General features: G+C 31.7%; 1 protein-coding gene across 1 annotated transcript in view; it reads left to right on the forward strand.

The window, feature by feature from the left end:
- The window catches only part of LOC106677391 (uncharacterized), a gene marked incomplete in the record, with an annotated part of 141636 nt that overhangs the window by 117409 nt on the left and 6904 nt on the right, over nt 1–17323 (forward strand). The window contains 1 exon segment of the mRNA XM_067045595.1: nt 5939–6070. Within this exon segment, the coding sequence (XP_066901696.1) occupies nt 5939–6070 (132 nt within the window).

Raw genomic sequence — 17323 nt, forward strand, 5'->3', positions numbered from 1 at the left:
TCTGCGATCCTCCACTTGTTTGGAAAGTACCCCTTATCCAGGCACTCATTGAATATATCCAATAGCTCTTCCTCAGTATAAGGGGCACTGTTCTTTAGGATCGCAGCATCTATGCTATCTAGTCCTGGAGCCCTTCCTATCCTTTGTCTGTCCACGGCAAGACGAAGGTCCCATATATCCCATGGCGGACTGACATCCCAACCCACCCTAACACAGTCCTAGCAACACTAATGACACATCTGTACTGTCTGTTAACAATGACCCTACTAATGTATCACAAACTCTACAAACACACTTAACACCCATTGAAGAATGGTGTCAAAACTGGAGAATTAAAATACTTAATTATATAATTAAATACTTCACTAACGCCTGTGGAACTGATTCGCTACTTAGGACTCCATCTTCACATACAAGACTGAAACGACAAGAAACTGCTCATAGATTTCGGTTGCTACAACACCTACTTGACAAACGCTCTAAACTTCCCATTCACTACAAAAAAATATTAAATAATATGACAATCAAACCAATTTGGACAAATGGATTGAGCTCTAAGGCTTTACCAAACCATCAAATGACACTACGAAAAAACCACGTCAGGAAATGCGCGCCGTATTTCCTTAGTACATAGCAGGAGGCCTAATAAGCCAGACATCCTCCTTATAAACCTAAGAAAAAAGAAAGCGGAACTTATTGATGTTGGGATCCTCAACGATAATAATATAAGCTCCACTGTGGAAAAAAAACTGAGGAAATACCAGGAATTGAAAGGAATATATAAATTGGAAGGTGTTACCACTACTCCATTCTTAATATCAACGAATGGTCTCATACCAAAATCAACAGTGGCAGACATGAATTGTCTGGGGGTGCCTATAGACATGCTAAGAGAGGCTCGACAGTCAGTTCTCTTAGACACTGCACGTATAGTGCGAAAACTTTTGAAAAAAATAAAATAAAATAAGTCGACAAAAAAATGAAAGTCCAACCACTTATAGATCTCCCACCTCAGATACTCAACCCGTAATAGGAAAAACGAATTGTCAGAGAAGTTGCAAACGTATCCTAGACAGAATAATTTATTCAGTTGATATACATAAAACTAAAAATCAAACCTTTTAACTGCATTGATTCTTGTTGAAGTTCATTAATTCCAATTATCATCTGTTAAAAAGTTGAAGAATTTCATGATAGGTAAGTAAACAAGGAATCAAGTAAATATAAAAGTACTATATTATGCTATGAGTAAATTTTTAAGTAGGCTAAGTAAACTGAAGGGTGAAAAAGAAGCCGATATCGGAGAAGGACGGAGAGAGGGTTGGGGCCAATCCGATTCGATTTATCCTTCACCTTCATTAGGAGGATCGCCCGCCAGTTCTTAAGGAGGATGAGCCCACCCAATATTCTGTCCCAGTCTTCCGGGCCGACGGGTTTTTTCTCTCCCCTAACTGATTCTATGTAAAGGTGGAAAGAGTTCGATTGAATGATAAGAATTGGATTTAGTCTAGAGGATCGTTGGTATTGTTGGGACGAATCGACTGTAGCAATAAATGATGCAGAAATTTATCTAGCGTTCTCCGATTCAAAGAACCAGCTGGTTACCCGATCATTGTACAGGAATGATAACTCAGTACGCTAATTGAGCTATGGGCCACTAATATCCACTTTAAACATTTTTAGCCGGAAAAAGTCGGGGATTTTCGTCAATTGCATCAAAAATCTAGAATTTTTCTAGAAAATTTAGTTTCAAAAAATCGTAATTTTTTTAAAATCAAACTCGATACGTTTTGGAATTCGCTCACAAATCGCCCATAGGGTTAAGTTTGAAATAGTATTTTTCTTATCGTATATTGTACTTTTTGGATTCCGTATACAATTCATCTGCATTTAATCTTTTTTTTTTAAATTTATCTATTTTGGGAGGGTTAGAGAAATAAGCGACTGAAATACTATTTTAGACTCCCTGTATTTATTAAGTTGAAAAGTTATTAAAAAAAAAAAAAATTTATGGAATTTCTATTACCGACATTGTTGCATTACTTGATGGATTCGCGTCTATTTTTTCTCCATTTTTTATAATATTAATTTAAAAAATAACAACAAAACAAAAAATGAATTCACACATTTTCCGTTGATAATGTTCATTTTTGACATAGAATTCCCAATGTATTATTTCCAAGGCTCTGTTTTTGTCGCCGTTTTCAGTAAGCTCTCTCACATGACAGCGCTAAGTCGTGTGCTTTGAACACAGTGCTAAGTCAAAGTCCCTTATCAGTCCTACTTAGGGTGCCTGCTCCAACACGATAAAGCCTCCCCAGTTCCTTTAGTCGCTTTTCATGGTTTCCTTCCACTGTTTCAATATTACACCGAGCATGTTATAATGATAAGAGTCAGTCTTCAATTTCGATGCTATTTCAGCTATAGGGCTATTTAAAAATGATTAAACATCTAGATTAAAATGATTTTTATTCTGTTATTATCCTTTTTTGAGGCCGGCATTACCTTCTCTTTTCGAAGTTCCAATAATTGATGGCTATATAGTTATAAAATATGTCATATAAAACCTATCACGAAGCTGAGTTTCTTACATGAATTATCAATCGCATCATGTGCTTTTGCAGTAAATTTAAAAATAATTCCGCCATATTTTTCAGCATCCTTTCAAGGATTAGTATAAGGCATAATTATATTTTAGGTCGAACTTCTGCCACGTGGTTTTCGGTCATTCCCGAGTACTTTATTAAAATGTCTGCTAACATACATTTACAAAGAAAATTTTTGTCCTGATAGGTGTCCGGGCAACCTTGTTTGTTTCCTAATCTAACTTCTTCAGTTACATTCAGGAATTAAAACAATATGTGAAGTGTTCGAATATTTTTATTGGAGGCCACTCCCATGTCCTCAATAAAATCAACACAGACTTAAATTTTGTTTATTACAAATGCAGTTATGTAGTATTTCAAAACCTTTTTACATACATGTTTATCTTTTTTTATTTTTTGAAGCTTCTTTTGCGCGCATAAATTAAAAATGATTATTTTGTCTCTCCCTGGGCGATCACTCTATAGCACCAATGAAAATTTTTTTGGGCTAGGGAGTGACCATGATAGAGAAGAAAGGAACAAAAGGTTATTTTTCAATCAATACTCATTATTACTGCTCTTTTTCACCTTTCGCATGGAGAGTCAATCGCGCCTAACAGTATCTTTCGACACACTACACTCCCTGGCAAGGTCGCTGGTCAAGGACACCTTCCCCTTCATGTCTAATAATTTCACGAGCTGCTTCAGCGGCTGTGAAATTTTCTTCCAGTAATGCTTTAAAATTACGAGAATTTCAACACAAATAACTGAACTGAGGCTTTTTTTGAAGAACAGATTATTAAGTATTGGTAAGTATTAAAGAGGATTAAAATATTTACAGTCCTTAGAAATCTTAAATTTTTTATACACCCTATTATTTAAAATGTAAAAATATAAAAAAAACCTTTTTATTTGAACTTTATTTATTTGAGTGTACCTAAATAGCATCGAATTTAAGTATGACCCATATGTTTCCAATTTGATAATAATATATTTATAATAATGTTATAATTATGAATTTTTATTCAGATATATATAGATTGTTTGGTAATCAGTTAAAGTTAAGGTAACTTTTATAATATTAAAATTGCAATGTTTCGTTCCAAACATCTCAATCATCTTTAGAGCCAAAGTAGATCAGAGAGCTTAAATCAGAAATATACATAAAAAAATAATCAGTTAAACTTACAAGGCAATGAACGTGAAATCGAGAAACGTATTCCTATGAAACATTTTAGTGATACTAAAAATAAAATTTTAATACGTTTCTAGGAAATTCGAATATTTTATATTCATATTGTTTGTAATTTATTGGATTTTATATTTTTTATAACAATATTTAATCATTTATAACCTATCATGCCTGGTCTTATCGTTAACAGTTTAATTTTTTCGTAATCGTTAATTTATTTTATTTTTTTCAAATTCTATCAGTTTATTTTATGGTATATTATTATTAAATTGATTTGTTGTAATTTTTTTCGCTTTAGATATATATTTTATTACAAAGTTATATGAATAAAGGTATGTGCTTAGTTATTTATACAACTTAATTTATATAAACAGATTTTTATGTTATAAAATCATTTTGTTAGTTTTTTTTTAGAACCTGCTGAGGTGGCGGGATTAGTATACTAACCATCGTTTCTGATCCACTATGTGGGGTAGGTATAACTGATCTCCGTTTTAAGATTGGAACCTTTGGTAATGTTCTTGCGAATACGTTTTAAGAGTCGAGAAAATATTCATTTCATTTAATTTCAATAATGTTTATTGTATTTCCTCTATGATATTAGCAATGAAATTTTAAACAAATGCTGATTGTATTCAATGAGTTTAAATTAAGTCAAAGAGAAGGACTGGCCCCCCCTCTCTGAATTTATTGGTCTGTATAGACAACCAATTTGGTTCTGTACAACATATTTATAGAAATATAAACGGATTTTAACTCCGTAACTTTTAATAAGGATCTAAATATTTGTCTAAATCCAAAATATTGGAATGCGTTTATCTGTGAGATTTGTGCTTATCAAAATTAATCATGAAGTTGTATTCGAGTATGAGAGTAGATGTTATGTGTTGAGATTTTGATGGTTCAAGTGCATTTTCCATAATTCGGGCCTATATTGTATTGTTTTAAAGTAATAGTACAAAAATATGCCATATAGTAAAATATTAGTTGGACAAATTAACATTTGATTTATATGGTTAAGGCCAGTGTTCTTTTTAATGTCTTTATTTATTTAGTATTCACATCTCTCTCCATTTTATTTTAATTCTCCAAAGTTGATCAGCAACTCTCAATATTCGAAAGTTTTATCTTTTAATTATAATTAGATACCGAATTTTCTTTATGTAAAAAACCGAAAACGTACAGTAAAAAAGCCAAAATATTCAAATTCTTGCAGAAAAAAAAGCAAAATGTTTAATAATAAATTTTATATTTATAATATCGATACATGGAATGCTTTCTTAGCTTTTTTAAAATTAAATTGAACTCGCTAAATACTCTCTATTTTTATGCAAACATACTTAAAAAATTAAATAATCCGATTAAAAATCTAACATTTTTGCATAATTGAAGATCTGCGTAGAAGAAAATGGCTTTAAATAATTTTAAAGGAGTATTTAAAATATTACTCAATTCCACCGGAATTTCAAATAGCATTTTCTTACGTTTAGCTTTTCAATTGTGACTTTGCTTACGAATATACCGTTAACCAAAAAACTAACTTGTAATAAGTCAATGTAGAAAAACTTTGATCATAAATTGATTGTTATATTCAATTTTGTCCAAGTTAAAAATTACTACTAAATATTTTTGATGGTAGAGTGGAAAACTAAGGAGGGAATCCAAGTTAAAACTATAACAAGCTTATTCTTGAGAGGCTTTTCATAGATACCTAAAGGTACTGGTCAATTCTATTCCAAGAACATTCGTCACTTGTGTTTATTGGTTCTTATTTTATTAGGTTCAATTCGACTCTTATAATATTATATTATATTCGACAATTAATTGCCATACCTCAATTTTCGGTTATTCTAAACTATAAATTAAACAACTAAAAAATAATTAAATTAAATTAAAATAAATAAATATTGGCGTACTTAATGGGGGAATTGAGTACAATCATTAAAGGCATTAAAAAAAAAATCAATTTGTGAAATTTTTTTCGTTAGAGTTACTTGAATGGCTTTTCCATAATTCCAATTTTTGTCGATGTTTGGCGAAATTAGGAACCAGGGAACGAATCCAGCCTCTAGTTATTAGTTAGTTATCCATTAGCGACCTCTATAGAATGTGTTGTAAACATTAAAGTATTTTTATCATCATATAATTAATTTCATTTCAGGTTACTACGCAGATCAGCTTTCAGTTGAACAAGAAATGCGTGGAAACATGACAATAAGAATCAAACACGAAGCCAGGGGGTTTCACCTAAACAATCTATCCTACGCAGGACCTATGGTTATGGGAGTAGGGGGTAAGTTTTTTTTTTATAAATTATCATGTAAACCTGTTTGGTGTATGGTGCAGATAATTAACTTTTATTTACAGTAAATGATTTTTTTTATTGAAAAACAATATAGATTTTCTTTTAAATATATATAATGGTGTAGTTATTTAGTTGGCTAAATATATAATGCTATAGTTATTTAGTAGGTTAAATATATAATGGTATAGTCATTCAGTTGGTTAAATTTATAATGGTATAGTTATTTAGTTGGCTAAATATATAATGGTATAGTTATGTATTTGGTTAAATATATATTTTTTTAGTTATTAAGTTTGTTAAATATATAGTTTCCGTTTGTTGTACAACTGAGTTTTGTTATAATAGTTAAAATTCACTTCTGAATTTTTTCTTTTAAACTAAAATTCTACTAGTTCAGTTTATACGTAAATAATCCTTTCACTATCTTGAGACTGGTTAATATTGTTTAAATAAATTAAATTGTATCCCATTTAAGTTTAGGTCCAACGTTTCGGCCATACTCAAAGACAATCTTTAATACAAATTTACATTCACATCAATAAGTTTAAAACTTTTTGCAGGCTATTCTACCCAGGTCATAAATTTCAATCCAAATCGTTATAATAATTTAATGTTGTTGTTTTTCTTGCCAACCCCTGGCGGCTACTTTAAAGTTTCCATCGCGCACTAACCGAGGTGGAAGTGTTAAGATTTATTTCTTGGGACAGTCGAGAAATAAATATTAACTGCTCCAACCCACAAGGCCGTCACGTGCCTACAATTGTAATTGTACATAATACGTTTTTGTAATGTTTCGGTATTTATTTCACAATATAAATTATTCTTAACATATAACTTTGAGTACTTCTTTATTTACCTTTGTTGGTTTTGGCCTCTAGAAGATAAATAAATATTTTGTACAAAACTTACTTCTAATTATTAAAACCTTATTTAATTTTTAATATTTCCTTAATCTGTTTTTATTAAAATATAAATTAAATAATAATACCTACGCTGAAAACCAAATTAACAGCGATAATTTATAAATAAAAGTTTGTTTATTTTATAAATTTTATATCTGAGAAGATCTAAGATCAAATTAAATTTTATCCATTTTCTGACAAAATCATTTTACACCGAGATTGTGAATTATTTTCTGGCAAGTAAACTAATTTGAAATTTTCAGAAGAATGCTTCTTTTCAATGAATTATAAAGATTTGAAGCTAGATGTTGACTACGAAATGAATTTGTGCACCAAATATGAGTTATTTCTGATTCAAAATGGATTTAGTTTGAAAGGGGAACAATCTTTTTCGTTATGGAGCTTCCCATTTAATCTGCACTTTTATTGATATGAAATTATATTTATTAAGTGTTCGTCATTCGAAACATTTCTGAACCCTAATTAATTTACATATTGGTAATTTTTTTCTAGACTTCTAATGATATATGACTTGGAGGTTCTTGAGGATTAGACAGTAATAAAACAACTATACTGTGGCAACGTTTCGAGATTACCCCCTAAAAAAAATAAATAAATAAACTTTTCTATATTTCAGTCTGGTTCAGTATTCTATAAACCTTGCGGAGTTAGTTCTAGTAATTAATTTTATGTGGAAAACTCAGTTTGGAAACAATTGTAAGTATTTTTTTATTAAACATTTCAGTGTTTATTAATTAGTCTCTTTTTTAAAACTATTTTTTTCCACTGTAGGGCATGACTGTGGTAACAATAAAGCCTCGAAACGTAGCCATAATGTAGGGTTTATTATTATTGACCGATCAACAAGAACTTGACACCTTTAGATTTACATAGACATAACAAACACTAAATCGCTGATATCCGAAGTCAGGTATTGATATCTCGTAGCGATATTTCCCAGTCGTTTACCGCCGCTGTGTTTGCGCCTGGGTTTGTTAGCCGTGTAGATAGGACTCCTTGTCTGAAATAAATGTTGTTCTTTTTTAATTACGGGAACATCTTAACACTATCAGTTGATTCTAGTTTAAATACTTAATTTCCTTCTATTCTACTCTTTCTTTTCACCACCTGTTTAATTTGGAAATCCTATCATACGCAACATAATAGTAATTATTTTACCATTGTTTGGTTAAAACTTTCGTTTTTTAGCTCTTATGAGCCTATAATTTTGCCCGAAACGTCGGCAAAAGAAAATAATTAAATTAATTTTTTATCCATAATCCCCAACTCCAACTGCATAATCTGACCAATTTCCAACGGTAGTGTGCTAAATTCATTATACCACAGATCTGTTTTATAATAAAAGATAAAGGTATCAGTCTATGAATACAAGTATACAAACTACAAATTACAACAACTAATACTTTTTCTTTCAAAAAATTGTATTTGTACCAAAAATTCGAAATTGTACCAAGTACAAACTACAAGACTAATAGTATTTATTAGTTTGTACTTTATTATGAAACATGTCTACATAAACAGTTATCCTCATAATGAAGGTATTCTGAAGAGACTGATTTTTTTTTATCTTTTAAGCTCTTTTAGTGCGTTTACAAAATATAAATGGGGAGTCCTGTTCTAGGGACGTTTTTTTAGTGATTGTTTTTATTAAAATATGGAAACATTTTATATATTATTTTCCTTGCGTTGCCTAATTTTAAATTATTAGTATGGCTTTTATTACATAGATAATATATTTATAATTTATAATTAAATCCATAGATAGTTGGAAATAGGTTGTGCTTACAGAAAACCTCTACGGAGAAATATATTGTACCCTCTCTATGCCTGGAATAGTGCCAGTTTACAAGCCGTTTAAAAGGCTTAAATAAAAATTACACTTTATATTTTGCCACAAAAATAAATTAAATGGAACAAAAAAACCCCAGGGAATGGACTCTAAAGCTAGGGGAATACTGATCCACTCTTGGTTAAGCTGGAGCTGACATTGAGAATGGGGACATCATCCCATTAGCCCCATGACAGAGCTAGTCCCGCTAGTAAGTCCCAATGATTGACGAGTTGCTCCCAACAAAAGCGGCCTACAGCTGACACAGTTCTAGGGGTCATTTCCAGCCTCCGGGCTTAGTGACTCTTCTTCAAGCTAGCTTTATCTAAAGGGAAAGTAATGTCTACTCGACAATATTATAACCATTAATATAAAATAATATAATGGGGTGTATTGACTAGCGCACTGCACGGTGTTGGTTTGGAAATACGACTTTGGAAAGGAAGAAGGGCTTCGGGTGACCATTAATGGATATTGATGAGATTCTGCAGGAAGCTGCTGAGTCAAATCCTTCCACAAGTATTCGCGAACTTGCCAGCGAGTGTGATACTGTTAATCGCTATCTACTCTCCATGTGGAAGGTGAAAAAGAGCAGTAGACTAGTTCCTCACGAACTTACTCCTCAGCAATCAGCTAAGAGGTTAGAAATTTGTGAAAATTTATTGAGAAACCCTTTTGGTATGAGATTTTACCGGAAGATTGTCACCTGTGAGGAAAACTGGGCTTACAAGCGAAATCCGAATACCCTTGAGCAGTAGCTAGATCGCGGTCGAACTACTTTTCCGGTTGGTGCAACGGGGCAATTTTAAAAAAAAATCCATACTTTGCTTTTTTGGGAATTTTGAAGATGTTATTCATCGCGAATTTGTTCCTGATGCTCTATGAACTCTGAACTCTATTGGGAACAACTGGAAAGATTGTAAGCAAAGTCAGAGCGTTATCCTACTTTGATCAACCGAAAAGGAGTTCCAACAAGATAATGCTGGTCCTCACACTTCCCGTCGAACCAAAGAAAAAGTTTAAAGAACTTTATAGGTACGAACTCCTGCCTCATCCATCACATAGTCCAGACCTCGCACCATCGGATTACTACTTGTTTCGATTCATGGTCCATTTTCTTTCAAGGGGAAAAAATGTATAATTTTGCAGTAGTTGAAATTGCAGTCCAAGGGTTCTTTGACAGCCATCCCAAAGAATGGTATCAGCCTGCGATCGAGCACTTGGCTAGCAGATGGCTAATGGCGGTAGATAACAATGGACTATACTTTGAGTATTAATTGTATTTTATATCAAAGATACAATAATATTTGGTTGAAAAACGACCTTTTTTTTTTATAAACCACATTATTTTTAGTGATAGTGAGGATGGAAAAAAGATTGTCCGGTTGCTGGTCGAGGTAGGTACAAAATAGTAAAAAAGCTATTTAATGTTAACCTACGTTTCGCCCCACTTTGCAGGGCTTCGTCAGAGCTAAATGAAAAAAGATACAACGTAAGATGTGACAAAAAAAATTAGAATAAATATACCTAAAGAGTAAAAAATTATATCAAAATATTTTTGAAATCAAAAAAAAAAGGAGACAAATTAAATTAAGAAATATAAATGTATATGAATAGGGAAGTAATTAATAATAGGTCCAGTCATTATAATTGTCAATATAGAACTAGATTTTGACCTTACCAGTTTACATTTATATAAAAAATAACTTACCTTTCAGACAGTTAAGGGTTCACCCCCACCCTCCTATTACCTTACTTTACCTTTGCCACATTCCCTTTAAACAGATAAGTTTATCATTTACACCTTTTTATTTATTTATCTATAATATAATATTTATTTATTTATTTATTTATTATCATTTTGACCATAGTGGTTACTATTTCTAAAAAGTAATTTTTTACTATTTATTACTTTAGTTCTATATTTACAACTCTATGACTGTTCCTATTATTAATTAGTTCCCTATTCATTTATATTTATATGTTCTTTACTTAATTCGTCTATTTCTTTCCTATTTATCAAAAATTTTGTCTAATTTTTTAATCCCTTTGTATATTTATTCCACTTTACTTCATACGGTCAGCTATCTTTTTCCAATAATTAATATTTGATTATTTAACTACTAAAGGATTCTGGAATTTCAGATGTATAGTCCTGAAGATGGAGTAAAGAGTTACAAACGTCGATAAATAGAACATGAGTGTGTCGCTGGGAAGTAAAAAGGATTTTTCACACAAAAAAAAAAAAAAAATACCAAAAAAATAAACAAATAACATGAAATAACACTGTTATAGTATCAGCATCTGTTATAGTATTAGCATGAATGATGTTTACAAAAATATAATTTTATTCGACAAAGCAAACCCTAATCAATATTATTTTTAGTTTCAATGCTTACCATTTTTGACTTATATAATTTTTAATATAACTTATTTATTTCGTTAATTTTACCTATATACTTTCATGCTTCTCATTATATCCTTAATCATTATATTATAGTATCTCGTTTATCTAAAATTTATGCCGTAACATCCTCACGAATAAAATAAATTTCACTTATTTGTGTTCACTACTACTCCACGCCGTTTCTCAATTTCAGGCGCCTTTTAAATATTCCTCGATTTAACTATCTTAAAGTTTCCTATTCCCGTTTTAAGCTAATATTTCTAAAGTGATATAAGACCGCCCGGTCTTAGTGGGGCGGGTCCGGCAGGGAAGGATCGCCTTTTTTTGTGTTATGATCTTCTCTTGTGAGATTGTGATATGTTGACATCTACCAACCTACTTGCTATAATTGTCTGTTTGAGAAGTCAGATACCACCTTCTCTTTACATTGAATCTACAATCAACAATAATACAAACATTACAAACCTTTATTTAATTACTTTTTTTTTTATTCAAACCAATGCCTATTATAACAACTGTATATTATAACAAAACTACCTAAATTTATTATTTTAACGTTTTTAATTGACCACATTAGCACTATAAAATGCACAGTGACTAAAGTATTAACTAGGTTACACTGTGGTGGGGAAAAGGCAGATGGAAAAGAATGTCGAATTGCACATCCTAAATGCCGTCTACCTAATCTTTCTTTATACCATTAAAAGTTGAATTCCGCTGGTTAAGCACTCGAATATAGTTACAGCTGCTAAATGAAGTATCCCAGAGAACGGTGGGTCGAACAAGAATAGACCAAGTAGTACATAAGGGAATGTAAAGGAACCTTAGAATACACGCCTTGATGGATCCTTTCCAGAAGAGGCAGCTGAAGAGGTTCTGAAAAGGTCATCTGAGCCGAATAAATGAAGATTGTTAGAGGAAGGCACAGACTATTATAGTCAGGCCACATCTCCTTGGGCAAAAAGAAAAGAAAGAATGCTATTGTAGATAAGTTACTGAGTCATTATTCAGTATTGCTAGACATACAATTCAGTGCTCCTCTTTTTTAACTAACCCGCTGAAAAATGACTAGAAAATGGGCCCAAAGGGAGGCATGGATTAAAATAGTATGCATTATTTTCATCATATTATAGCCGTCACCACATTAATGTATGTATCTAATAATAATTTATACATCAATCGTAAACAGCTTAAAAGTTACACTGGATACAGGGAAAAGCAATCTGGAATTATATTCGATCTTACGGTATTAATTTTATTTACTAAAATAAGTTAATATTACTAAAATAGTAATATAAATATTAAATTACCTTATCACTCACTTTGTATTTTTAAATGCCTATGAATACAACATTAGTAACAACATTAGAAATTTAATGACCTCCTTGGTTAAATTTTGTATTTTTTTTTTTTTTGTGCCCCAAAGCTTTTCGTAATTTAAATTTTATACAATTAAATAATAATTGCACTCTTGGGAAGCAAATTGGTTATTTCCAGTTTATATAATAGTTGGAAGACGTCTTCCGTCAGATATTTGAAAAACAAAATTAAAAATTTTAATTATGCAGATGGGACAATTTGACTAGGGACTGCGGCATAGATAAAAATATAAACTCTTTAATGTAGCCCAGATTTCTCTATCAAAGCCTGCGAAGAAAGGGGAAAGGGGATGAGTTTAATTAATCCCGGGTTAGTTATGAAAGAAATTCATATTAATTAAAAAATATCCCCTCTGGCATCATTTATAAAAAGTCACTTCTTTTTATCCTAATTACAAAATTGTCAAGCCCTGGCTTGTCGTTGGTGGGAGTCCCTCATGTCCAATCTCCAGGGGCTCATCAATATGAAAAGCGTGGGCTGGGATATTAGAACTTATGGGTTTAGTTAAAAATGTCATACTTGAATAAATATAGTATGAAGCTGTTGGTTTTGAACCTTTATATCTTCTTGGTTATTGATTACATAACCATTAGCAGTCAATTTTTTTTTCATAGCGTAAGTGTCAAAACCTATTTTGCTAAACTCTCAAGTACAGATTTAACCTAGAAAAATCTTTGAACCTATGCTATTTATGAACATGGTAATCTTAATATACAAATGGACAAATCTATCACAAGAACAACAATGCTTATGAATCTGAAATCTCCCGTATAGTGTAGACATGCCATAAGACTAGATTTAGAAAAAACATCTTATTCCCAGTGGTTAAAAAAAAAAAGTAATTGTATCTCTAGTCGAAAATCCTTACTTTTTTCTACAATTTTATTTTATTTTTAATGAGGTGTAGATATTTGACCGTAGATTAATGATTGGAGAAGTTTGTCGGGGGGTGCGGTCAGCAAAGAACAACATAAGTAAACAAAACCATATTTATTTATTTTATGCCGACGTTTCGACCTGAGTTTCAGGTCATCATCAGGGCTATAGAACAAAAGAGATAACAACATTTAGGGAAACATACAATTGAAAAGGAATAGTAATTGAAATTGTCAATCAATTAAAATTTTGTACTATTCAATTATCAGTTATCAATTTTTTATCATTTATGATTTAATTTAATATTTTGTATAATTCTAAATTTGTTTGTATACTATTCCTTTCCAATTGTATGTTTCTCTAAATGTTGTTATCTCTTTTGTTCTATAGCCCTGATGATGACCTGAAACTCAGGTTGAAACGTCGGCATAAAATAAATAAATATGGTTTTGTTTATTTATGTTGTTCTTTGCTGACCGCACCCTCTGACAAACTTCATCAATAGGTTCAAAGAATAAAAATTATACGAAAAAATAAATTTTTATTTTTTAAATTTTTTTACTACAAACTGTTGTTTTTGAAAATGTAAATATATATTTTTAATTAAAAGATATCTATTACAAAAAATTACAAGAGATAGAAGAGAAGTTGGAAGGAGGGTTTTTTATGGGAGTGTTGGAAAGAGCTAAAGGGGTACGTTCCAGTTGTAAGCAGTAAATAATGATTCCAAACACCACACGTGACAAATATAAAAGAATGTTTATAGAGCAGCAATCACCTTCGACATCTGGTTTTATGAAAGAGGAAGTTGCAAGTAAGGTGAGATAGCACTAGGTGCTTTATTTCAAAAGGATTGGGTATCGTAAATACTGTGATGCATTATGTTTTTATGAATGAAGATGAATATTTAAAATGTTCAAATTATTAATAATGGAATTAAAAAATGTTATTTTTTTTATTTAAATTAGCACCTAATATGTAAATTGTAACATATAGTCTAGTGTAGGCTCCTCCGCTGACTTTTAATACCAGTCACGCGATTGAAAGAGAAGCGCCGGGATTTTTCAGAGTATTTATCTTTCCTCCACAAGTGGGAGAAGCTCGGTTCGGAATTTCCCAGGCTGAGTGTAAATATGAAGGATTGTTTTTTAAAGATATTATTTAAATTTTTTTTACTCTTCTATTTATCTATCTTATTTTGTTTTCATTTAATTTATATATTTCTAAATATTGTGTGCATGTGCTCTAAAATCCATATTACCAATGTCTAAAAATTTGACAGAATGTAATATTACTCAGTAAAAAATAATAAATTATGTAAATACTACATTAATCATGAGCATTTCTATATGATTTTATTTACCTATTAATTAAAACTAAATAATGAAATCGTAAGTTTGATCGTTTCTTATTTTATTTTATTGCGTTGGTTGGATTAAATTACCTTATAACCACTTAATTTACTTTCTTAACTACTAATTAAGTTTATTAATTACTCCATAAATATTGAATCAATAGAATACTGGTTTATACGGGTAATGAACCCGGATAAAAACCTCGGCCACAAAATGAAAGCTTTATTGAAAATGCGAGGGTTGATAAAAGAATTATAGACTAGGAATTGAGAGAGGACGGGATTAGATTGAGTGGAAAGAGGTAATGGTAATAAAACAGGTGGAGCAGAGGAGGCCATTGATTTTAGGGGATGGCCAAACTGTGTTATCGCGCATCTCTCCCTCTTCTTATCGAGATATAGTATACTATACTCTCTGTACCTCTATGCTCCTCCGACCTCTTCTATCGCCGTACTTAATGGTCTATCCCTATCCCCTTTATCCTCAAGTGGAGTAGAATATTCCAGAGGAAAAGATCTGGTCGGCCCTTAATAGATAAAATGTTTAGGGGAATTTCTCTGTTTACATATTTCACATATCGATTTCATGTTTCAATATATTTACAATAAAAGTAAAAATAATCCTAAATATTTTACTTGTACGTAGTGATTATTTGAATACTAAGTAAAAATATATTTAATTGCCAAAAAATAAAAGTCAATCTCTGAGAAGGATCTGCCTTGCATCAACAAAACAAGGTTCTATCAAACTAGTTACTGCTATTAATTCGGAGATAGTTGTATTTTGATAAAAATGGATGTTCTTCGTCCATTCTATTCCATCTTTTAAAATATCAAAGAATTGTGTATTGCCTTCCTACTTTGCGTCAGTCCTCTTGTATGAAATGCGCCTTCATTCAACTCAAAGACAGCCAGGCACTCCTTCACTTTTTATTGGCTGGTTGAATTTGAAGTGGACTGTATGAAATTTTATACTGTCCACTGTATAAATAAGGCTAAGGTGACAGAAAGAGAATTTATTTATAGATTGGTTGAACAAGAGAATTGTTAAACACTAAATCTATGGTTATTAAGTATGAAGGGTAGCCGAAATAGAACATTTATTGTTAGAGATAGTCCATTTATATAGATATAATACAAATGTGTAATAATATATATTGTCATAAATCAACTTTTATTGGTGTTTAATGATAATAATTATTAATTATGGTGTTAGTTATATGGAAAGATGTGGACCTACTCCATGCTTTCATGCTTCCTGTTTCTTGCCTTCCACGTCTCCTTCATCTACCCTCTCCTCGACTATCGGAGGGCTCTTCGGAAGTGTTCTTAATCACTCATTATTTATTGGCAGAATTGAGGTGGAAGGAAGACCGCCTCTGGCTAAAGCTCGCTAGCGAGTGTGAGTGACTTTTCTTTTCCTCGGTTACATGGGGCACTGGCATGGCTCATTAACCATATGTTTAAACGGAACACCCCTGGTTTAGTTTGTTAGTTGGTGTCATAATTTCGGTTCCGCAGGCCTGAATCATCTCTCATTTAAAACTGAGACAGTATATGCTAGCTATTATTGGCATCCAAGATCTATTATACCAATCTGCGTTTGTGAAAAAAAATATTAATTTAGAAATTGTTGACTCTAGATTAAATCTAAAATTTGATAGTATGTGCCTGTTTAATATGCGCCGACGTTTCGGTCTATTTGTTTGTATTCTTCAGGACTGTAAAATCTTGACATAAGTTTTTTCAGATATTTTTTTCGTTTGGCTCTACAAACCTTGTAGATCTTTGGCCGCCTGAACCAGCCTTCTCCACGTCTGCCTATCTTGGGCTACTACTTTCCAGTTTGCTGCTCTTTCGCATCTTTGTTGATTATGTCTCCATCTGGTTTTTGGCCTCCCACGTGGTCTCTTGCCAATTATATGTGTTGTGTAGAGACGTCCTGATGGATTGCTTCGAGCCACATGTCCCGTGCATCCTAACCTCCTTGCCTTCATATCATGAGATGACTGACCAGTCTCTGCAATCAGTTCACTGTTAGATCTTCTCCTTCATGTGTTAAGGCTCTGATCCCAGAACGCAAATCTCTCGATTCTGCTTTCTAGGGTACCTGTTAGAGTCCAGATCTCTCAGCTGTATATGGCTTTATCATCGTATTGTACACCCTTAGTTACAGATTTTTTAGAGGGTTTGAGGATATAGTGATAATATGATTATGTACATATACTGGAAATACTTGAAAGAGTTATATACTTTTAACAATTACTATTATAACATATAGCTGATGTTATTATTATATTTTAGTATAAATATAAGCCATAGTTGTTTCGGATGGAACACTTTCCCTTTTTGCATTTTTAGAGCCGTATAGTACTTAGTTTCTCTTCTAATGTTTTAACAAGTGCTCTGTTTACATTATCGTATAATTTTCCAGCCTCCATTTCCCCATATTTCTCTCTCCCAGTGCATCTGA

The sequence above is a fragment of the Halyomorpha halys genome, unplaced genomic scaffold (genome assembly GCF_000696795.3).
Source record: "Halyomorpha halys isolate HHAL.00 unplaced genomic scaffold, Hhal_1.1 Scaffold98.1, whole genome shotgun sequence".
Classification (NCBI taxonomy): Eukaryota; Metazoa; Arthropoda; class Insecta; order Hemiptera; family Pentatomidae; genus Halyomorpha; species Halyomorpha halys.